Source organism: Diceros bicornis, chromosome 10 (genome assembly GCF_020826845.1).
Source record: "Diceros bicornis minor isolate mBicDic1 chromosome 10, mDicBic1.mat.cur, whole genome shotgun sequence".
Classification (NCBI taxonomy): Eukaryota; Metazoa; Chordata; class Mammalia; order Perissodactyla; family Rhinocerotidae; genus Diceros; species Diceros bicornis.
The window spans coordinates 26,252,442-26,278,301 of record NC_080749.1 but is presented as its reverse complement, the minus strand read 5'-3'; the positions used below and the strand labels follow the sequence as shown (position 1 = coordinate 26,278,301).

The 25,860-nt window shown below is 36.1% G+C and overlaps 1 protein-coding gene across 1 annotated transcript in view; it reads left to right on the top strand.

Moving 5' to 3' along the window:
• The first annotated feature begins 2,838 nt into the window (after positions 1-2,838).
• Positions 2,839-25,860, top strand: part of LRP1B (LDL receptor related protein 1B) — a 1,024,768-nt gene continuing 1,001,746 nt past the window's right edge. The window contains exons 1-2 of the mRNA XM_058548897.1: positions 2,839-2,958; positions 8,745-8,873. Of these exons, the coding sequence (XP_058404880.1) occupies positions 2,886-2,958; positions 8,745-8,873 (202 nt within the window). The 5' untranslated portion in view covers positions 2,839-2,885. The remainder of the gene's footprint in view (positions 2,959-8,744; positions 8,874-25,860) is intronic.

The following is a 25,860-nucleotide window of genomic DNA, read 5'->3' as shown; positions in this document are numbered from 1 at the left end:
TCTTCATCCTACAGTTAAGCTGTTTTATTGATTTATTCATCCTATAAAAATTAAGAAATGTTTCCTCTATCTATAGCACACTACTAAGCCTAGAATGACAAACCAAAAAAAAAAAAGGATCCACCGTGGTTCCAACGATTGCCAGATTGTACAGTGGGAATTAGAGACAGTATTAATAACATAGACTTTGTAGTCAGACTAACCTTGTTTTGAATGCCATCTCCGTCACATATTTGCTGTATAATCTTGGGTTAGTTATCAACCATCAGTTTCCTCATCTGTAAAATGTAAATTACAATAATATCTACATGTTTGACTATTGTGGGACCTCAGAGAGATTGCATATTTAAAGAACTGTATATACATTACATTTATAATTAGTAGCTACAGATACTGGAGGGGGAAACCAAAATGTAGATAATAAAGCAAAAATGCCATAATTTCAAAAGAGCCATTTATTCCATATTTGTTATTAATAATGTACTTTTACAGACCAAATTACTGGTCTTTGTACATTATATAAATTTTAACATTTATATTAGCATATAATTAACATTGACTCAAAATCCAAACCTAGAAATCAGTTGTAGTTGATTTGTGTATTGGTTGAATTTATTTCATGGAAATAGAAATTGTTCCAGGTATTTCAAAGAGAAAGAAATTTAATATAAAGTATTGATTGTCATCAGAGCAGTGAACATTAGAAGTAGGAGAGGGCACAACTAGCTTTCAAGTTATGGTACTGCAGTTATGCTGCAGTCAGAGAGGAAGCTATGATACATGATGAGTCCACCAGTCACATATTGATAGACAAGAGAGAAAGACCACGATTTCTGCCGTGGGCCACTCCAACCTTAGGAGGTTGACAAGAAGAAGAGGAACCCTGCAAAGGAGGCTGTGCAATAGGAGGAAAACCAAGAGTGGGGAACCCTGGAAACAAAGTGATGAATGTGTATCAGGAAGAAGTAGTTTACTCTGTCAAATGCTACTGAGAGGTCAAGATGAAGATGGAGAAAAGGCCATTGCACTTGTCCACCTCGAGGTCATTGAGGACCTTCATTTGAGCAGTTTGTGTGGAGCAATGGAGGTGAAAGCTTGATGGAGTGGGTTTAAGATAGAAACAGAGGAGAAGAAGGAGACATGAGTAGGAATTATTTTTTGAGTTTTGTTATAAAGAGGAACAGAGGAATTGGGCAATGGTGACTAGTAGGGGAAGTGAGGTAAAGGTTTTTTGTTTTTAAGTTGCCGAAAAATAAGAGCATGTTTGATGCTGAGAATGAGCTAGTACAGGAGTCAGAAAACTTTCTGTAAAGGGCTATAGTAAATATATTAGGATTTGTGGGCCATAGGTCTCTGACGCAACTAGTTGACTAGGCCTTCATAGGTGAAAGCAGCCATAGACAATGTGTAAACAAATGGGCATAACTGTGTTCTAATGAAACTCAATTGACGAAAAGAGACAGGGGCTCTAGTTTGATCTAATAAAAATTTTTAAAAATTCTTATGAGTAGAGAATAGCTGAAGTGATGTCCTTGAGTAGGTGAGAGGGGATGGGATTTGTGCCCAAGAATTGGGGTTAGGTCTTTGATTATGAGTTCAACCAAGTTTGAGAAGCAAATAAGACAAGAATATGCAGAGCCGGATAAATGTGAAGCATAAATCTGTAGAAAATCTCTTTGGATTGCTTCAGTTTTCTCAGAGAAGTAGGAAGCAAAGTCATCATATGTGACTGACCATTAGGAAGGAGATTTGGAGTTTTAAGAAGAGAAGATGCGTGAAATAGTTGCATGAAACAGTTGAAAAGTAATAGGGCTAATAAAATACTATAGATAATTAAATTTTTAGTATAATACCAAATGTTCAGTTTACAATGTTCTAGCTGTTCTTGTCCACATTGGACTTTTCATACATTTTTATTATAATTTACAATTTTTCTGAAGCATCAGCTAAATTTGTGGCAAATATCAACATATTTTGATATGTTGATTTTTGATACGCAAATATGACATTTGCCATATTTTGAATCAGTTAACTTTAATTCTCAAAACCCTTATTTTTCTTCTCAGGGGAAAAAAAGAAATTGTTGTAATCTATTAATTCCCCTATTTTCAGACAGCAAAATCTATCACATCTTCTATTCATATATTTTTCTAGTTTAGTAAATATTATTCCTGTTAGAAATTATTTGTGCAGTGAATATGCTCCTGTCACTTCATCTCTGTTTCATGCATTTATCATATTGAATTCTAATTTGCTCTGAGGGTTTGCTGACTTTTGCTTCAATGATATATTTGCTCTGAAAGAAGTCAGATATAATGAAATACATTATGTCCAATATTTGTCTAATATTTTGCCACCAATGAAAGATAAATTATTGAAATGGAATATATTCACATTGATTGCTATGAAGGTTACACATGGATTGGTAAATCAAAACAAGCCCTCAAAAGATAGAAAATCAATTGATGTGTCAGATAGGAAAGGTATAAATGGTGAAATCAACCACTGAGTTGACATTTTTCCTCTTGGTATAATTTAATTTACCAGAATTTGAAAGGATTTGTGTCTTTGAACATACATAATAAGCTGAAAAGGGAAAGACTGAATAGATTGATCTGAAATTTTTTTAACAATACTACAAACAAATGCAAACCAACAAATTTTAGAGGGAATGGATATTGTTTGTTCTTTAGACCAATCACGGAAACTTTCAAGGAGACCAATCAAAACTATATTATTAGGGTTATGCACTGAGTAAATATTAACGATATTTAAATTTATACAATGTACATGTGTGCACAGTTATATAGAGATAATATCTTGTTTTTTTCTCTACAGAACTGTTACCCAGTTGTCAGCAGTTGAATTGTCAGTATAAATGCGCAATGATCAGAAATAGTACAAGATGTTACTGTGAGGATGGATTTGAACTAAAAGAAGATGGAAGAAGCTGTAAAGGTAAGTACGACATGTGACTCTATTCGTTATTTTTTTTTTTTTACAGAAGCTTAGTTAATAGAAATTTAATACAATATCTTTGAGCACCTAGCATGTGCTCCACACAGTTTTTATGTTAACTTTTTTTTTGTTTCTTGAGATTTAAATGTAGGCACTCCCCCCAAAAGCACATACATAAACATTACAGATATGCATTTATACCAATCAATTTTCAATTCTTATTGCAATAATGTCAAACATAGGAAATGTCAACAATGGGAAGTGTTTTGGTTAACCATTAAAACATTGGATTTAATTATTTTACCTTCCTAAAAGTTTTGTGCCTGTTACATTGCTGCAGTGTAGTAGATATTTACTATTAACTAAGGTTAGTAATAATCATGTAATGTTCTTTACAATTTTTGCATTAATCATTCTGGTAGCTGGCATTTTACCAATAGCAATAATGATGAACATAAACCTATTGATATATACTTTTACTGTCTTGATTCTTGCTTTTGTGAATGCTCTACAGCAAATGTTTACTCTCTGAAATCATTCTACTTTGCCATACTGAACAATTCTAGGTTACTTCTCCATTCTGCTGACTCCAATTATACATATGTTTATACATATGTAAATTTGATATATCTACAATATAAATAATACATTATTTTATATAATATTTATAATCTATATATAGATTCTGTATATAGGAGAAATAAAATATAGAATCCATATATAAAATCGAGGAAGATCTGCATTGCCAGAGCCACGAATAAACAGAATATTTTCCAAAGAAATTGGTGCTTTGCTGATTACTTTAAACCTTTGCTTTAATATTATCACTTTTACCTTAAAACAGAATCTTAAAGTTTAAAGAGTTTTCAGGGAGAATATTGTTCAAAATTCTAATGACAAAAGTGGGAAAAATGAGACCCTGAAAAATTAAGTGACTTACTTAAGTCCACGCATCTTCTTAGTGATAGATTTGAGACTAAAACTCAGGTCTGTAGAGCCCACTTATTCTTTTTTTTTTTTTTTTTTGTGGGGAAGATCAGCCCTGAGCTAACGTCTGTGCTAATCCTCCTCTTTTTTTGCTGAGGAGGACCGGCTCTGAGCTAACATCTATTGCCAATCCTCCTCCTTTTTTTTTCCCCCCAAAGCCCCAGTAGATAGTTGTATGTCATAGTTGCACGTCTTTCTAGTTGCTGTATGTGGGACATGGCCTCAGCATGGCCGGAGAAACGGTGCGTCGGTGCACGCCCGGGATCCAAACCCTGGCCGCCAGTAGCGGAGCGCGTGCACTTAACCGCTAAGCCATGGGGCCAGCCCGAGCCCACTTATTCTTATCTTGAAGAGGCTCATTGATTTTTAATGTACATTTGGGGCTTGAATTGTTAGTTTGTTGTTTGTTTGTTTTCTGCATAATACAAATGTTATAGAAACATTTATTATTAAATGTTTATTAGACCCAGAGGCTGCATAATCTGACCAAAGGGGGACCAAACTGGTATATTTATTTGACTTAAATCATTTTTAATCTAACATTTACAAATCATAAGATTGCACACAAAAGTCCAGACTTTCTGAAAAAAATCAGAAGATCTGGCAACACTAGACCACTTATAATCACAAAAGTCAGCCAAATATGAATAGTACCTCTGGACATACATGCAATTTCCAGTTCAAAACAGTACTTGCCATTCACACACGTAGGCTAATGTGCCTATACTGTATCCTTCTCACTCTTTTGCTACACCCGATTCCTATAGCAGGCAGGATTTTCAGCTCCTTTGGCATGGATCTCCTTCTCCTGAATCTCTTAATTAAATCCATAAAAATAACCATAATCAATGTCTTCTGTTGAACATTAGTAAGAAATTACACAGCAATCATTATGGAAGGTCACCAAAAGAAGAGGAACTCTTTTTACTTTCTCTGCACTCCTGGATGGCCAGATCTGAGCATCATTTATGCTTTCCTGAAGCCACATTTTCAAGATATTCTCTGTCCTTAAAGCGAGAAAGAAGGCAGCAGCAGTACAAGTAATGACATGCCTATTCCTTTGTGGCCAATTTTGTGGAGTTATATCAATGTCACAGCAGTGCATTCTGGCTAAGGAGAAAGAACAAAAGAAATCATTAATCATATTGCCCTCCTGGATAGCATAATCATATCAGCAAAACTAAAATAGGACCAATAATATTGAAGTAGAAAAATCTGTGAAAATAGATAATAATCATTTCAGCCACTAGGGGCTGTACTTTACCAAATTCAATATTTAATTTCTTTCATTATCACTGTAGACTTAGCGCCAAATAATATTCTTTCTATTCCCAAAGCTACTTACTTCAAATAAGCCATCCATGAATGTAGGCTATTACACGAAGCTAAAGAAATCTGAGAAAAATGCAAATTAATGCCACACGAATGCGTAGTTTCCCAATTTAAATGTCCCCTTAGCTACTCAGCAAGCTTTTTTTTTTTTGTGAGGAAGATCAGCCCTGAGCTAACATCCATGCCAATCCTCCTCTTTTTTTTTGCTGAGAAAGTCCGGCCCTGAGCTAACATCTATTGCCAATCCCCCTCCTTTTTTTTTCCCTTTTTCTCCCCAAAGCCCCATTAGATAGTTGTATGTCATAGTTGCACATCCTTCCAGTTGCTGTATGTGGGACACTGCCTCAGCATGGCCGGACAAGTGGTGCACGGCTGGGATCCGAACCCAGGCTGCCAGTAGCAGAGCGCTCGCACTTAACCGCCAAACCATGGGGCGGGCCCCTCAGCAATCTTTTTGCTTTTCCTTAGTAAACTCCTTTCTTAGCTTGGGAGTCATAGGGTGAGGCTGAGAGTTCCCACTCTTTAATCCTATATTTGGTCTTTATGGTGCCCAGCCCACATCCTGAGATGATCTGGTGACCCCACCCTGAGTCACCTCATCAGCATAGACTCAGGTGTGTTACAAAGGGGTTCATTATAAGTAACAAAAGACACTCGTATCATTCAGAAAATTGCAAGGATTTTAGAAACTTTGTGCCAGAAATTGAGGACAAAGACTAAATATGTATGTTTTATACCAAAGCAGTCTAATCCACTTAACACCACAGCCTCGAGCCATTGTGTTAGCTTCTCTCTCCTCTTCCTTTTTCTGTCTCTTTCCCTCACTCTCCTTTTAAAATTGTTTCTAGGAGACCTAAATTCTCTTCAAATTCAGTATTCCCAAGCTCCAATGACCAAACTCTGTTAATAGGCCAAAGTCTGTATATCCTATCCCATTTAGGGACTCAGTAAATCAAAAGCATATGCCTATTAAGAAGATCTATCTTCCATTTATGGCAATGTCCCCTTTTGCCCCTTCACTACTCAAAGGTCACTGCACCAGTGTCCTAGTTGCCAAATCCAAGTAGCAATTTTAATCTATATCTTATTGGATTTCTTCATTTGCATATAACACTTTTGAGCACTCTGATATTCTTGAAAAGTTCACCTTTCTTAACTCCTTAGACCTCTCATGAAGTCTCCTTCAAAGAAGGCTCATGGACTCCTCTTTCTTGCCTGCCCTTTTCATGTTGGTGTAGGGGAGGAAGACAATTTTCCTATCCTCTAGGTCCTTCTGGCTGGTCTAAGAATTAAATTGACATGAGAAAGAATAACAGGAGAAAATAAAATAAAGTTTAATAGCATGAATACTGGGAGAAACCCAAGAAAACTGAGTCACTTGACAGAATGGATGAAGCCACCACCTTAAATACCATCTTCACCTAAAGACAAAAGAGGATGTTGAGGTAGTGGTTTGGGACTTCAAAGGGGAGGAAGGCAATTTACATGGAAATAGAAATGCAAATGTTTGATAAACAAGTGTTTGCTGTGCCATCTATAGACAATGTGACCCAAGAGATAGAACTTTGATAAAAATGGGCTTGCTGGTGCCTTTCTGTCTATCACTCCTATTTTGCATTATACTGTAGTTATCTTATGGTATTAGCTCCTTCCTGGAACAGGCCTTCTATCTTAAATTCTTTTAGACAGTTAGGGAGAAGGTCAAAGTTTCTTTCAGAGTCTTTTGTTTTTAAAAATATCAAGCCAAAGAAATACATTTTGAGGTGGCCAATTCTGATCCCCCACATTGATATCTTGCAATATTTGCCCTAGCCGAGCTTTTCTCACTTCCCCTTTCTCTCTGTGGGATCTAACCCTTTGCTATTTTATTTTGTTTTTAGTCTATTTTCCATATGCTATTGATTCCTAAATACCCCAGGACAGATCTCACTCAGTATCACCAACTATTTATAAACATTTACTCAAGGATGCCTTACAGACACCTCAAACATATGCAAGTCAAACTCGTTATCTCCTCCCATAATGTCTACACTTCTTATAAAATTGGACTGCCATTCACTTCCATCATATTCGATCAGTCTTCACGTGTTGTCTATTTTATTTCTTAAACATTTGAGTCTATTCACTCTTCTCCATTCCGACTGCCACTGACTTAGTTCAAAATATAATGACTTCAAAATACAATTTCTTGTGTGAAATTAGTGCGTAACTAATTTCTCAGGATCTCTTTTCTATATTCATGAATCTATTTTTCATATGTTTGTTTAGTTTTAAAATACAAAGTTGATCATATATTTCATCTAATTAATGCTTTCGCACTGCCTGTGTATAATGTACAGCCCTTTAGTGTAGCATACAGATAACTTCATTATCTGGCCCCAAGACTACTTACCCAGTGTCATCTCTTACCACTTCCCTTTAAACATCTTTATGCCACCTGACTTCTTACACTTCTTTGAAATCCCCACTATGTCATCCTAATGACTTTTCACTTACTATCTGTTTAATTGGAATGCCCCTTTCTATCTCATCCTTGTTTATTTAATCTAAGGAAATCCAAATCATCCTTCAAATTTGGCTCAATATGCAGCCTTCACTTAACATTCTCCCTCCAATTCCAAGCAGGTGCACTTCTCTGTTTCTATCATAACAAGAGTATGCCTCTATTATAAGGAAATTCATAGAATTGAAATTATATTTCACTAGACTATTTCATTTAGAAGTAGGAAGCATGTTTTATCAATTTTGGTGGATTAGTATAGTGCTTGGTACACAGGACAGACTGAATACACATTTGTCTAAATTATTAGCTGACAGCGTTTTTTTAATTTGCCTGGTCCGTTAAGAATCAGTAAGTACCTGCTATTTGTAGAGATTTGAACAAGATGCAGGAGGGAGAAAGTATAGGGAGAGGAAGAAACAAAGGAGTAGAAGGAGGGCCATAGATGTTAAAGTAAAATTTAATTAGCATGAAATTTCTCTATGAATTTCATCATAATAGTTTCCTCTGTTTGACTTTGTGATAGTGATTTACATAGCTTGGCTCAGAACTCTTATTTAATATGTTCATTGAAAACCGCGCTCCTAGACTAATTCTTTGTTAAAATAGTGAAAAAGTCAGTGTCATAAACACTAGAACCATTCAACAAATATTCATTGGAGTGCATTTTATACCTGTGCAAAAATATCCAAGGATTTCTGTCCTGCCCATCAAAAATGCAAATAAATTTTCTTTTAAAATAAAAGATTTGATATTAAATTTGATCTTGTATCTCTGTAACTATCACAGCAACAATGAATTTGACTTTCAGTTAGTGTGGTTTTGAAAAGACTTATTAGAGTTGGCTTTTGCTTTTTAAAATAATAGTCTATTTTCAAAGTTTGAAAAAAATGTTTTCTTCAAGGAGAAAAAAAAGTACCCAACAATAAATCTGCTTAGAAATACCTATGTATAATTTTCTTTTTAGATCAAGATGAATGTACTATTTATGGTACATGCAGCCAGACCTGCATAAATACGTATGGATCCTACACTTGCAGTTGTGTGGAGGGCTACATAATGCAGCCAGACAACAGATCTTGCAAAGCCAAAAATGGTAAGTTATCTTTTTTGTCTTTCCAGAATTTCTTATTTCCTTTTTACAGTTTCTTTTTATTAGAAATGTAGTAGAGCAATATGGACTTTTGAAGAAATAGATTTTTCTTCATTTTAATTCACTGATCCATACTCAGAAATCCAGAGCAGTTCTTTTTGTTGTCATTGATCATTATAAAACTCCTTCCATTACAGGCAGGTTTTGTTTTTTTTAATTGATGTCATAATAGTTTATAACATTGTGAAATTCCAGTTGTACATTATTATTTGTCAGTCACCATATAAATACGCCCCTTCACCCCTTGTGCCCACCCCCCAACCCCCTTCCCCCTGGTAACCACCAAACTGTTCTCTCTGTCCATGTGGTAGTTTATCTTCCACATATGAATTAAATCATATGGTGTTTGTCTTTCTCTGTCTGGTTTATCTCGCTTAAAGTAATACCTTCCAAGTCCATCCATGTTGTTGTGAATGGGATGATTTTGTCTTTTTTTATGGCTGAGTAGTATTCCATTGTATATATATTCTTTATCCAGTCATCAGTCGATGGACACTTGGGTTGCTTCCAGTTCTTGGCTATAGTGAATAATGCTGCAAGGAACATAGGGGTGCATAAGCCTCTTTGGATTGTTGATTTCAAGTTCTTTGGATTAATACCCAGTAGTGGGATAGCTGGGTCACAAGCTATTTCTATTTTTAATTTTTTGAGAAATATCCATACTCTTTTCCATAGCATTACAGGGAGTTTTTAATTAGCAAAAACGTGTTCAAATAAAATGGATTAATTGATTTGAATTACCCATCTTTCTCCTGGACTATGCAATAGATTCCTAACTGGTTTCTGTGAGCCTCTGCTTTCCCTCCAAAATTCATACTCCACCTAATGGTTAAAGTGATCTGCTAAAAGATAAACCAGATCACATCATTCTCTTGCTTAAAATCTCCCAATAACTTTCACTTACCTTAAGAATGAAATCTGGGGGCCCAGCCCTGTGGCGTAGCGGTTAAGTGCGCACGCTCCACTGCTGGCGGCCCAAGTTCGGACCCCAGGCACACACCAACACGCCGCTTCTCAGGCCATGCTGCAGTGGCGTCCCACATAAAAGTGGAGGAAGATGGGCACGAATGTTAGCCCAGGGCCAGTCTTCCTCAGCAAAAAGAGGAGGATCGGCATGGATGGTAGCTCAGGGGTGATCTTCCTCACAAAAAAAAAAAAAATAATGAAATCCAGACTTCTCGCCGGACCTATAAGGGCCTAATGGTCTAGTACCATTTACCTTTCCAATCTCATCTCCCACTACTCCCTCCTTTCATCACACGCCAACCATACTGGTTTCCTTGTCCTTCTTCAACCACATTGCTCTTCCTTGGTCTTTTCACTTGCTGTTTTATATGCCTGCAATGCTTTTCCCTATCATATTCGCATTCTCATCATTCAAGTCTTGGCTAAAGTGTCAACGTTTCAGAATGACCTTCTCTGACCATTCTATTTAATGGTGTATATCCTCTCCATCACTATCTCATTTCCCAATTTTATTTATTTATGCATACCTACTCAATCACTATTTGATTTTTCAGTTTTATTTTGTTTATAGCACTACTATTTGAAATGAATTCATTATATATTTGTTTATCATCTGATTTGCCCAGAATAATGTAAGCATTATGAGCGTACAGAACTTGTCACTTTTGTTTACTGTTATTTGCTTAGTTCTGATCATTGCCTGGAACATATAGGCACTCAATGAATATTTGTGGAAGGAAGGAAGGAAAGGAAAATAAGGAATGAACTTTTCTTTCTAATTAAAATTACTAAAATGAGTGGATTCTTATGTTTGAATTTCATGTTTCAAAACTGCCTCCCTTTTACCTTTTACCTGCAAATAAAGCCTATGGTTTCTACACAGTATTCAGCCTACAGTAAACACTCAGTAAGTATTGTTGATTTGCTCTTGAAAAAGCTTTAAAATATGCTAGTAACAATATGACAATGCTAATTTTTTTGTGGGCTGAATTAGCTTGGGAATAATAGAGGGAGATATTGTACACGATATTCTATCTGGCTTCTAACTTCCCCGAAATCTGGTTTCATTTCATGCATTTTCAAATTAAGATGTTTTGATAAATTAGCAAATGTCCCCCTACCCCCTTTTATCAGCAATTGGAAAATTAGGCATGAGATGGGATTCTCTTTTTAAAAGCCAAATTGAGCAAAGCATTGGATTTGGTCAGCAAACTGCTGTCTCCCTTTACAACATAACCTCATGCTGTAATTTCAACTATTTTCCTGAGATAGTATGTTTAATTATTTACAAAACATATTTGTATACAAAATTACAAAAAAAAGAACCTCTTTTACTTCTTAGTTTACTTCTTTGAATTACTGACTTCATTTATGAAGCCCTGTTTATTTTTCAGGGGCAATCCTTGAGAAAAATTAGGTCATATTATATGTTATTCTTTTTCCCAGCATTCAGAGTTCTGATTTAAAGTACTGGTGGACTGAAGAAGTAGAAAGCTTGTTCTTTGCTGTTACTATTGATCCACACAATATTGCTGTGGATACACAGGGAGAATGTAATGTAATAAAGCCAATACAAAGAGCACTTCCTCTCTTTCCACATGGAGACAGTATCTGACAGTAACATAATGTAACCAGAGTGGGATGGAACACAATAATGTAATGCTGAATCACAGAGATTCGATGACTCTAGAATTGATAATAGAATATACAAATGCCTTCACCTCTAGGTGGTTGGCTTGATGACAGTATTGGCCTAAACAGTTTGAAAAACACAGTTTCCATGGGAATGTTCCTGTGGCTTGTAGTTTTAGGAAAATACGTTGCTAGAAATATAGTAAATGGGCACAAATCTATAACATATGCTGACTAGTTCTAAAGATCACATGCATATTTGAACCAATGTATTTGGACAATTCAAAAGGAAAACTATCGGTTTTGCTTTAGTTTTCTCATATTTATAACAAATGAATCAGGGGATATTTTTGGCTCCAATTATATGTAGAATTCCATTTACTGCATTAGCTTTGAAATTTTTGTGGTAGTTTTGTCATCCTATAGTATTGCTATGACTGACAAGTGCTAGGAAAAAGTTACAAATTAAACCACGTTTCTTAAGGTTTTACTATTCCTTCTTTCTGTTACATGGCTGCTTAGACTGGCCCCTCTTTTTCCTTCCTCTACAATTCTACTGTGCTGGATCAGAACCCGACTTTCCCTCCAAGTCAAGCCAGAGTTTTAGGGATCTCAGAAGCTTGGAGTATGGGAAACTAGAAAATGGGCTGGCCCAAGACAGTGGGTGTGTGTAAAAGATCTCTAAGGTTTAGAAAGAAAGAACAATATAAAAAATATCAAGTCCAAAGATACAATGGGAAGCTAGAAGTTGACCCAAAAGGAGGGTTCTGCAAAGGTGTTACTAGATGGTATGAGAAAATAAAAGTTTCAGGAAGAAGCAACCTTTTATATGAAGGCAAAGAAAGGCAGAGTCAATTGGCTGAGAAGCTGGTTGTACAGGTGATGAACTAGTTCAGCACAGAATAATATCTGAGTTGCTCCCCAAGTATTTACCCCAAAGCTTGCCTGTGGGGTCTTATTTTCAATGTGACAATTGACAGTAATTAGGTAAATTAATCAAAGTTAATTGATTATCCCTCCTTTGTAATATAATGCCTGAACCCAAGCAAAATTCATAAGCCTTAAGAGCACCTTTAAGAAATAACTCTAATAGGGGAAAGAGATTTTAGTCCCCGTGGCAGGTGGGGGAAGAGATTAATATTAGGCAGGAGGCCTTTTCATTCCTGTTAATTCATGCAATGCAGGCAAATTCTTTTCTTTTCTACACTTAGCAAGATTGACCTGACTACTAAAATATAGAATCAGTTGTTTCAGAGTTGCAAGGAACTTCAAAGGTAATCTAGTCCAACTATCCATTTTATATCCAAATAAGTAATTTCCAAATGGAAGAAAGTCTACAATGTATGTTAAAAAATTTGTTTAATTTAAATATGCATACTTGATAGTACTATGTAGGAGACATTCTAGAATATGAATATCATGATGAAGTGTTCATTACTTTGGAATGGGACACACCTTAAAAGCTAGTAATTTTTAAATTAAACGTTAGGACTTGTCATTTGAAGAAATGTTTTAAAAATAACTGTCAAAACGTCTGTATGTATGCAGTAAAACTTCCTGTATATTTTTACATTGTTTGAGATTAGAGTTCTAATAGTGACTTGTCAAATCTGAAAATGGAAAGTTTTTTTAAATTTAACTTACTTTCTTTTAACTGACTTCGACTGATTTTGATGTAGAAATGTGTGTTGAATGTGGGACCCCAGGGCTGAAGGCAGGCTCATGCAGAACCTGTAGGAGTGAAAGTGATAACCAAAGGTGTTTAATTTATGACCTGTTGGCAATTTTACTCCTGATAAATTTAGGCTCATTGGACTGCACTTTGCAGTGTCCTAACCACTCGCTGAAGGCAGGCTCTGAAGCCAACATACAACTCTGTGGAATCACTGGGCTCTACTGATTACACTAAAGCAGTAGCAGAATGACAAGCACTAAATAATTTTATGCTCATCAGTAGAGAGGCACTGCCTTAAATGGTACCATGAGAGAGAGAATGTTCCTCTTCGCCATGGAGCAACCGGAGCAGAGAGAGAAGAGAGTCCATTAAATAACTTATACTTTGCTGTTCACTGATTTGGGGGATAGGAGAAAGACTGTTTAGGCAATGGAACTTTTAGTTGTAAGAAACACAAATCATAATCCCCGTATAATCCACAGAAGCACACCTCTAGACAATGTTAGAGAATGTTTTCATGCTATTTGCTGTTTTCTTTGCTACAATTCTTTTAAAAAAAAGGGAGAGAGGGGGCTGGCCTGGTGGCGCGAGCGGTTAGGTGCTCTTTCTCCGCTGCCTCCGCTGCCGCCACCCAGGGTTCACTCCTTGGGATCCGAGGCGTGCACCGACGCACTGCTTGGCAGGCCATGCTGTGGTGGCGTCCCATATAAAGTGGAGGAAGATGGGCATGGATGTTAGCCCAGGGCCAGTCTTCCTCAGCAAAAAAAGAGGAGGATTGGCAGATGTTAGCACAGGGCTGATCTCCTCACAAAAATAAAAAAAAAAAGGGAGGGAAATAAATCAGACTATAACTCCTATGGCTCCTACTTCTAAGCTCTAACTCTATTATCATCTACTAATATATAGTTTAAAATTGTCTTTTGGGGGCCGGCCCGGTGGCACAGTGGTTAAGGGTGCGCACTCCGCTTTGGCGGCCTGGGGTTCGCAGGTTCAGATCCTGGGTGGGCACTGACGCGCCGCTTATCAGGCCATGCTGTGGCGGCGTCCCATATAAAGTAGAGGAAGACGGGCACAGATATTAGCCCAGGGCCAACCTTCCTCAGCAAAAAGAGGAGGATTGGCATCAATGTTAACTCAGGGCTGATCTTCCTCACACACACAGAAAAATTGTCTTTTGGAAGGTGGAGGAATCATCCACAGTTTTCTGCCAGGGCTGGTTCTGCTTGTGGGGCAAATAGGCAGGTGCTTGTGTAAAGAGGGAAGAGTTCCCTGCTCAGAGCATCATAGTCTCATCAGCCACTTGTAATGCTTGGAATTAAGTTATTAAAATATAATTGCCTTGCATTTTTTTTCTTTTTAAAAGAAGCACCCTATATTAAAATGTTAGTCTTCCTAGGGAGGGTAATATATTAAGTCTTAGTAACCTTGATAACTTCTGAGACTAGTGGATCAGATCTGTTTCACTATACCATCCGGCTAACAATGGTTTCCTGCAGAATGATATGTGGTTATGCATCGACATGTGAAGATTCACTATTCAGAGTTTTTACTATTTTTAGGTAGTCTGAAAGTCTAGTTCCTGCACAATTTGTCATTTCATTAAGGTATAACTGTGAATGGTGGTTGATGACATGATGGTCTATGAGAAGCTCTGAACTAAGAGTGAGCCTAGCAGACCAGCACCAGCATAGTAATTCAGATTTGTTGTTCTTTACTCAAGTCATATATGCGTGGAGGAAATTATGTACACTATGGTAAGTGGCAGAGAAGTAGCTCAGTGCCTGGAACAGAGAATGTGCTTGGTAAATGTTTGTTAGATGCTTTAGCAATTTCCTGAATATTCAGGAAACAGAGTAAGGGTACTGGGATGTTGAGGATCAATAAAAGAAAAGTCAAAAGGCTGGAAAGGTTCAAAGGACAATGGGGTATTTTGCCAGTTTTATCCTGTTATTCAGGACTCACACTGTCTTTGCTATATTGACATCAAAGAGTGGTTTGGGGATCTCTGCACAATAAAAGTGCCCTCTCCACCAAGGCCCTCCTCAGATAAAGATACAATCCTAGTGTGATTGCTGTGCAAATATAGCTGGAGAAGAAGTTACCCCGTCTGCAATCAGGTATTACTGCCTAAGCCTCTATCCTACAGAAATACTACAGCTTCGCAGCATGCCTTTGAAAACATAGCCTGGCCATTGAACATATTTCTTTATTTTTTTGAGTATTCCTACCCTACATCTTCTCTGGCCCTTTCTTCAGCTGGAAATCACATTCCATGACAGGACAGGGCAAGAATTTCTAATGGAATTTCTATTACCCAAATTAAACATCACACTTTTTTTTTTCTACCCAAACACTGTTAATGAGTATGCCAGTGTTGAGGTATAAAACTCTTCATGAATATTCTGTGTGTGTTTTTTGTTTGATTTTTTTTTTTTTTTTTTTTTTGCTAGAGGACATCACTTTCACAGTTTAGCACCTTTCTCAACATCTTAAATCTTTTTTCCAGCAACAAAGTTGCAAGATTGGTAACAGAGACGATGTTTTATTTGTCTTGACACCTTTGATTTACCCATAGTCTAAGAAAATATCAAACATAGAAAAAACGCATGTCCTCTATTTTCTTTACTGCTTAACATCTTAACTGCAGCCTAGCTGAGGACTTTGTTTGGCTATGAAGAATTACATGGCCACATTTATGGACTCTAGATTGACAATCAATAAACTTTGTTCTTACAAATGGAACAATGCATAGGTACAAATTTCTATCATGCTATTTAATATTTTGTAGAATAGCTATTGAACTATTAATGAAATCCTCAATTTAGAATGTGTGATAGATCATATCATGGTCTACAATTAACTCCCTTTCTCTGTTTTAAAATTTAGCAAATCTAATGAAAAATAAAAAGAAATGAGGCACATTAAATTCACAGAAATTACAAGTGGTTTAATTTTAAGATGAAGCAAGGATATACATACATGTATAACTTTTGTGTTGCTTTGTTTGGGAAAAGTAGAAGTAGACAACTATTGAAATCCTCTGGAAAAAAAGCTTAAAACCTGAGAAAGAGAAGAATACTTTATTCTTTCTAACAAGAAAAAAAAATTTTTTTTTGGAGAGACTTCAAGGCATCCTCTGTATCAATTGAAATCAACAAGGTAATAACAGCTGTTGGAGAAGACCTCTTGGGCACTCCTCCCCCTGGAGTTCGTATTTGCCCTTGATTTTGATGACTAATATTCTGCATATTCTCCCTAGTCAATCTGCTCAGAGTCATTTTAGTCCTGAGAAGAGAACATTCGTTGTACTGATTGCATTTTTAAATGTGTGTGAACATATCTTCTTAGCACTAGGACTCACACAGCCTCCATCTGTGGTTTCCATGAAAGATAATCCTTGCCAAATTATTAGATAAATTATATCTTAATAGTCTTTAGAAGTTTGGAACAACATACTGTCAAATTATGAAGAATATATCTGGTAAAGTAGCTAGAAGTTTGGTATATAATCACCATTGAGTACTTAGAACTAATCTGTCGTTTTAATAGCAAAGTAGAAAATTGTGATCTTAAATACAGGTTGCATATTTACATCCTTTGGCAGCCCTGTCAGAAAACAGTGAAATAGATTAAATGACCTTTCCCTTTCTCACCTCTAGATAATGAATTTTCATATGTTTACCACCTTCCTCTTTAATCTTGTTTCATATTTCCCTGAGAAAATGGAAGCAATCAAAAGAGAACTTTCTGACCCTGAACTCTATTAAATCTACCAATCTATCTAAATCTAGAACTAAGCACTCCGCCTTCCTCTTATTTGAATCAAAGAACAAACTGACTTTGCTCCTATCTAAGGCCAATCCCTGCAATTGTGCATCAGTCCCATCTTCTTTTACCTGTTCAAGAATTAGACTCATGTAATTGTCTTCTTTATTTACCGATTTATAACTTAGAGGGACATGTGTGAATTGGGAAAAATGTATTTCTATAGCTAAAGTAGTTCCTGCTTGCTACAATTAGAAAGGGGACTAGGGAATTCAAAAGTAGCCATTGGCCACCTCTCAGTAACTAATGTGAATTGACCATCCCTGGGCTATCTGCTAGTTGTAATATTCATTCAGTAACCTAAAATTTGAATGACTTATACTCTAAGATTTTGAGATTTAGTAATATAACACTTCAATGGTTATCAGTTAAATTCCTTTCATTTTCCTGGTTAAAAATCACAATGCATTATTTCATTTTGCTTATTGAAATATACTATCAATCTTAAATTTATAAATTCAGTAAAATATCTTTAAAAGCATTGGAGAGTCCATATTCAAACCTTCCTCCATGTGCCATTCATTTATCGAGTATTTAAACGATGTGCCCAATAAGACCTTACAGATAGTAGGAGAAATACTTCCCTGCTCTGGTGGACCAACTCTTTAAGAAACAGGAAAATTGTGAGAGCTGCTAATTTGCAAAGTGAGAACTTTTTTTGTTTTTGGTGTGTAGCATGATATTATTGACTTCAGTTGTTTTTTTAAGATAAATCTTATGCCTGAGCAACAACATATTTCATTGCTTTGCAATCATCACATTTCAAATTGAAATATCCTCCAAATGAAGGTACCAGTATTTCATTAGTAAGGTCTAAATAACAAAAAAGTTAAAGTGTTTTAAGGTCTACAGTTAATTCAGGTTAATCTGTAGTTTATCTGAGTAAGTTTTTGTAATGCCAGGACAAGATTGCAAAACACAACATTGGACTAATGTGCCAACACTAAACTCATCATCTTCTCTTAAAACTGACTCTGTGGACTGGCGCAGTGGTGTAGTGGTTAAGTTCGTGCACTCTACTTTGGCAGCCTGGGATTTGCAGGTTCAGGTCCTGGGCGCAGACCTACACGCTGCTCATCAAGCCATGCTGTGGCAGCATCCCATACACAAAAATAGAGGAAGATAGTCACAGATGTTAGCTTAAGGCTAATCTTCTTGATTGACAGCAGATGTTAGCTCAGGGCCAATCTTCCTCACTAAAAAAAGAAAAGAAAAGAAAAAAAACCTGACTCTACTTTCTTTCCTGACTGTTTCTTTTAATAACACTATGATTCTCTCCATCACCCAAATCTAAAATTTCTACGTAATCCTTGACTCCATGTCCCTCATTGTCTCTGTAAAGCAGTCACTATAATTTAGAACTTCTACTTCATTATACCAACCTGTCTCTACTTAAGAACTCAGCACCGCCTATTTTAGGTTCTTATTACCTATTTTCTGAGCAATTAAAATAGCATTTCTGGGTTTAGTAATCCGGATATCCAATGCCTGTGTCCACAAGTTTTTTTTTATACTTCTGGGTTACCTTCTTTATACAGATCTTTCTCGACTTAATGATGGGATTACATCCCAATGTAAATTGAAAATATCATGTCATTGGAAATGTGTTTAATACACATAACCTTCCAAACATCATAGCTTAGCCTAGCCTACCTTAAATGTCCTCAGAACACTGACATTAGCCTACAGTTGAGCACAATCATCTAACACAAAGCCTATTTTATGATAAAGTGTTGAATATCTCATGTAATTTGAATACTGTGCTGAAAGTGAAATGCAGAATGGTTGTATAGGTACAGAATGGTCGTAAGTGTATCAGTTGTTTACCCTCGTGATCACGTGGCTGACTGGGAGCTGTGACTTATTGCCATCGCCCAGCATCACGAGAGAGTATCATACTGCATACCACTAGCTCAGGAAAAGATCAAAATTCAAAATTCGAAGGATGGTCTCTAATGAACGTGTATCACTTTCACACCACCATAAAGTCGAACTAGTGTAAATTGGGGACCGTTTGTACTTAAAAATAAGATTAATACCTTTCTCTATTTACACGTATAGAACCTAGTATGTTTCTGAACCTCTGAGGATTCTCTGGGGCTTTCATTGCTCCTAATGACCTCTGCTTCTGATTGGAATGCTGGCACACATGGCCATTCTTTCGTTCTGTATTGCATCAATCAAAATAGAAACAAAGATACCTTTTCCTTTCACCTAACTTCTTTCCAACCTCACTCCAGAATACTACCACCAAAGCAGTGTGTAAATAAGACTTACATATTACCGTCCCATCTGATATGAATTATACTACACCACTTTAAAAGTAAAAGCAAAAACAATTTAAAAAGCTAAATGGGAAATTTATCTATCCCAACTATGTTCTACTGACCCATATAGTATCCTATGTATCATTTCCAACTTGATCTTAAAGCACAATTTTGATCATCTTATACTCTCTTCCTAAAATTTACAGTGGGTTCCCATTGCACCCCAGATTAAAAATAAGTTTATCGTCTTGGCTTTCAATGACCTAATATTCAATGTGATCTTCCCTCAGCTTACTTTCTCAGCTACTACAAGCTCTGAGTTGGAATCCAGTTCTTTTCACTTAGTAGCTATTTGATCTTAAGCAAGTTACTTAAACTCTATATAGTTTAGTTTTCTTATCTATAAAATGTGGATAATATTACCGCCTAATTCATAGAGATGTTGTGAGTGTACAATAAACTAATAAATGTGAAGCATGTATTACAGTATCTGGCTTCTAAAATTTGCTGAGAAGGGGATAGTTATTGTTACTATCATTATAAAGTAATTTCACCTCTCGTACTCTCGTACATGCTCTACCCTCCAGAAAACTTAAAAACTGAGGTCAGAGTCTTTCCAATGTATTCTAGTCTTTCCCACATTTGTGCTTTTGTCCAAGCCGTTTGTTCCACCTGACTTCTTTTTTCTCGTCTCTGCCTGTCCAATTCCTCTTCTTCCACTAAGACAAGGCTGAGATCAAACGCCATAACTCATTGAGGAACTTTGACTCTAATAAACAGATATGTCTTAGTCCGTTTGGGCTGCTACAACAAAATGCCACAGACTGGGTAGCTTATAAACAAAAGAAATTTAATTGTTACAGTTCTAGAGGCTAGAAGTCTGAGGTCAGGGCACCAGCGTGGTTGAGTGAGGGCTCTCTTCTGGATCGCAGACATAGTGTACTCTCATATGGCAGAAGGAGCTAGATATTTCTCTGGATCCTCTTTTATAAGGCACTAATCCCATTCATGAGGGTTCCACCCTCATGACCTAATCACCTCTTAAAGCACCCCCCACCCCTGCCCTCCTAATACCTTCACCGTTGGGGGTTAGGATTTCAACATGTGAATTTGGAGGACACAAAAGTCAGACCATGGCAAGATACACCTAACCATTATTTAAAACTCGATGTTGCTATGCATCTTTTTTGAAAGGTACCAAACCTGACTTAAAAAATATAGACCTTCGTATATGTACCTTATCTTTTCTACTAGATAATCTTTCTTGAAGGCAGACTGTCTTACTTATATCCCTCAGAACCTAGTTGAATGATTTAGATCTATAAATACTAAAAAATAAAATAAAAAGTACAATAAATAAAGGATTTTCATCCAGACAATAGTTCAGCATAAATACATTGTCACAATAAAAGGTAGTGCTAAGATAAATTATAACATAGTTGTAGCAATACACATTTTCTTGCTTAGCCCAATACTGTTTATAATGCATTTTAGTGTCTCCATATTTGGTTCATATTTGATTTTTTCTTTTATAAAATGTGATGAAATAGTTTCCTTTGATATATGGCACAATATATCCTTATTCTAAATATGATCCTGTTCAGTAAAGAGATTTTTCCATAAAAAAAATAGTTGAGGAAAATGGAGAAATAAATTGGGCCATATATGTTTTGGAAATGAAGAGAAAATATTTCAACCCCATGTATTATTTTTACTTATATGATATTAACTTCATCCCCATTTTTAGTTTGGTTTGGTTGACTTTGATATATAATTTATTATATTATTTGAATAATGCTTTTCCTCTCTTTTTTAAACTAGATAATTTCCTCCTAATATTCATATTCATCTTTTTCTGTTCTTCGCATAATTTTAGGAGTATTTTTTTTTAGTTTAGTCTCTTTACACAGGTTGCTCTTCATCTTGTTTCGCATTGTAGTAGTTCACTTCCGGTGGGGGTTTATATGAATTTGACTGCAAGTTGTTAACATTCTTGCTTCTCATTTCTCACTTCATGCCATTTTTTTTTTTTATTTATAAAGACTTTAATTTATACATGATAAATTAAAAGTAAAACTTTAAAAATTTCTCTTTCAATTACTTTAAGTTCATATTGGTTAAAAACCAATTCTTTGGGCTGTGTAGATTACAGTTTTATCTTTTCTCACACTTTTAGTCTTACTCTGACTCTCCAGTTTATGTACTTTACATACAAGTCATTATTTAACCTTTTATCCAGTTGAACCTAGGCTTTTTTTCTTTATCTGTGACTCAACAAATATTGAGATGCTCCTACTGAACTTCATTCAGAGGAGATAATTGCTCACAATCACAGGATTAATTAAGGGAAATCAGAACACAATATAACTAGGTGATATGCATTTATATATGTATATATGCATATATATACACACATTTATTATATACATAAATGTTTATTAGGTTTATATTTATTTGTATCTGAATCCACAATTCTTTTGTGTGTGTGTGTGTGTGTGAAGAAGATCAGCCCTGATCTAACATCCATGCCAATCCTCTTTTTGCTGAGGAAGACTGACCCTAGGCTAACATCTGTGCCCATCTACCTCCACTTTATATGGGATGCCACCACAGCATGACTTGACAAACGGTGCATCAGTGTGTGCCTGGAATCCGAACCTGGGCCGCCAGCAGCAGAGCGCATGCACTTAACCGCTATGCCACGGGGCTGGCCCCAAGAATCCATAATTCTAATCACTTAAAAGGAAACTAGAAGAATTAGTATTCTTATAATTGAATGGAAGAATAGGAAGTTTAAATGAAACCTTAAAAATAAGTTTTATTCACTCTGAAAACTTTTAGCATCAACTATGTGTCAAAATCATATTATTATAAGTATATAAACACACTTTTAGTATATTCTTGACTATGAGAGGATAAGGATATGGTTTGCAAGGATATGGTTATAGTGATTTGGAATTTAAATAGATATTTTTATGAACCTAGTCAAATGAGCTTTTTCAAGTTTCTCTTTTTAATTCAGTTTTCTAATCAGTCTTCAAAAATTGTGGAACTGTTTAGTATAACATATATGATAAGAAAAAAAACTGCTTTCTGATCAAACAGAGCACAAATATACATCTCAATATCTGGGAGAGAAAATACTGTTGTTTGTATTGTTGACATATGGGGAGTAGTGAAGAGGATGAGGACAATTTTCCTTCTCTAGCATGAATCAACTGACAACATGTTGGAGAGGTTTATTCAGCCTAAGTCCTAGTTCTCTGAGTTAGAATAGTGACTGAGTGCTTTCTTGTGTTCAGTCTCTTCTATGTGGAAAGTTAATATTTATTACTTTTCACTAAGTGTTGATGTAGGTATTCCTTTGACTGGAGTCATCTAATACGCTTTTCAACTGTTCCTTTGGGAAAACTGTCCACTGATTCTAAGAATGGTACCTGATCAGAGCATCACATTTATTCTGGTCAGTCTTTTGTCCTTATTACACAAGCTAATGGTGCTCTTCAATTCGCATGTGGAAACAAGGTAATGATGCACACTAGAGATCAGACCCAGTGGAAGTAGAGACAGATTACCTTCACCAGACCTATGCCAGCTTTCATCATGAAGTAGGAAAAAGAATTTATATCCTTAGCCCCTGATGATTTTTGTGGGTTCTTGTGTTTCAATGGCTTCCCTCCCACCCCTGTACTAGGCTTTATGCTTATTTGTCTAAAGAGGGAAACCACAGTTAATAATTAGCAAAGACACATGAAAGTTACTTCAATAAAGCTCATCACAACTAACATCTTAATGTATATATATGTAATACACACTTTCCTCCAGTATGTCATTTGAATTTTTAAAGTCACCATTATTAAATCAAACCATGTCAGTCGTAATCTGACTGTATGTGACTTTTTCTTTATTGGTTTTCTGTTTATCTGAAGCTTTAAAATCAGTAGTTGATATGTTTTCCTTAAAACAATCAACTGATTCACTCAAAAAGGAGCTACAAAAATCAAATAGATTGATCAATTGTGTCAAGTAAGCATTGCCTGTGTTAACCATTAATTCATTTTTGCCTTAGTTTCTGAGGGGAATCTCAGTGCTCGTTCATATTCCAGCCTCTCTCCAAAGAATGTTTATGACATACTTAAATTTACTGACTAGTTGCCAGTTAAGAAATTATTGTCTACATCTGGACATCTCATCAAACTTGGCAGCAAAGAAGCTTTCAGTAGTGGTTCATTTTTGTATGAGAGGCAGTTTCACTAAAGCTCATTTCTGTTGTCAAATGAAGACAGTAAGCACTGGCATTAGTGTCAGTGTGTCTTTGTTAACCTGATAACACAGCCATCTGAGACCCCTTCATAACCTGAGAAATCTGTGATCCAACAGGTTTCGGGAGTGACAAGGTTGACTGGAAAACAACAGAGTTAGGATTGTTGAAAAGAGACCAAGTCTAGACTTGCAAATTAGGGAATGGCAAGGACAAATGTTACATGGTTCAAGATGGCTTTAAGAGATTAGGAGAGAAGCCAACTGGCTAACCAAGCTCTGATGTGGTCAGTTGTCAAGGTTGTATTAAGCAGAGATAATTCACAGTTTCACTGATGCTTCTGAGAGAACTCTTTATTGTGGAAATGATCTTAGCATTTTTCAGACTTTTTTGTTGGTTTATACTAGGCAGACCAGGACAAGTCTGTTTGCTCCATAGGGAAGAAACTGTTGGACTAATTAGTTTTATGATCTCATTGAGATTTTTTTTGTTTTGTTTTTTATTTTTGTTTGTTTTGTTGTTTTTATTAAGTCAAAAACTTTTAGTGTCTTTCTGAGGGCAGAAAAGAATCCTATGGCTTGATGGAGAGAATTTCTTAGGGGGTAAAAATTCAAATACTCATGGAAGACCTTGGGATGCATTTTAGAGTTGACATTTTAAGCCTGTGAGGGGAGACCCAAAATCATCTTCATTGCAGGGCTCTTTTATCCATGGGAAACAAAAGGAGCCTGATATCCCTACTCTCACCAGAAATGATGAAGACTATTAAATAATAACTTCAAAGCTTTAGACTTATTTAGTTGTGTTAGTTATAGTACATGTATTTGCTTTTGTCCTACCTTTACAGTGCTCAGGATCAGTTTCTTGAATGACCAAATGATGTTTATGAAATTTTCTGAGTAGCTAGCCTTTCTCTGGATTCCATTCGTAGGTTAGGAAAAACAAATTATTTTGTAACATTTCACAGAATGTTTCCAAATTAACTCTACTATGCAAGAGTTCTATGTGTCCTTTTCACTTACTCAGAAAATTTGTATTGAATGAGGACTGGTTTCTAGACTTTTTCTGAATGCTAGAGATACAGCAGCATGAGTAGAAAAATAATGTCAGAAAAATAAATATGTACAATGTTTGGTGGTGATGAGTGAAAAATAAAGTGGGGAAGGTGTATAGAGAGTGTAAGGGCTTGTAATTTTTACAATATAAAGTAGTAAGAGAAGTCCTCACCAGAAAGGTGATATTCAAATAATATCCAAAAGGGGATAAGTCAACCATTATGATATATGGGGGATAATTTTCCAGGAAGAAGGAAGAGCCTCTGAGATGGCAGCTTACCTGGCTTGTTCAAGGAACAGTAAGAAGGGCAGTGTGTCTGGAGTGAGATGAACAAGGGTGAGAGTAGTAAGGAGATGAAGACAATGAGATCAAATAGGTAATGAGAATACAAATCAGGTAGGGCTTTCTAGGCCATTATAAAGGCTTTGACTTTTACTCTTATTAGAGTGGAAGTACTCTGATTCCTTTGAGGAATTGGGAAGAAGACTGATTTCATCTCCCTTAACGTTTTAAAACTGTTGTGTTGAGGTAGACTAAAGAAGAGGAAGGCATAGATGGAAGCAGAGAAACCAGTTAGAAGGCTATTGGAATGATCTAGTTGAGAGATGATGGCAGCTTGGAGCAGGATGATAGTAGTAGTGACTGAGAAGTGGTGGGGTTCCTAGTATATTTGACATGAGTCAAAGAGATTTATTGACACATTGGATGTAGGGAAGAAAAAAAGAAGAGTTGAAGATTTCCAATTTTTTCCTTTTCCCTGATTAGTGCAAAAACTACTCTGAAGATGATTGTATAGCGAAACTCTTTCAACACTAATTTAGATGGAATTTTACCGTTACCTTTAAATATTAAAAGGTATTGAAATTCTAGTCAATTAGTATTTAGTCATCAAAAACTCACACAGCAAAGATGCATTGCTCAGAACAGTAGTATTGAACAAGTTTCTTTTACTTCTAGAATCTTATTTTCCTGACTATAGGGAAGGAGTGTGGAAAGAAATGGCTCAGTAATCATAATCTAGTCACTAAAGGAATGTGTGATTTTTTGGCTCCTGGGGTCAGTCAAGGAGCCAATGAGGCTGAGGTTGCGGGTGCTCTTTGTATGAGTCTGTGTGCTGTGCATGTCCCGCTCCAGGGAATCTATTTCTGACCTCATACATCCACCTCAAAAAAGCATGCCCTTGCTCTCAAAGGAAGCCTTTAAACTGTTAAGGAGAGGTGAGTCCAGATCCATAATCATTGCTAGAAA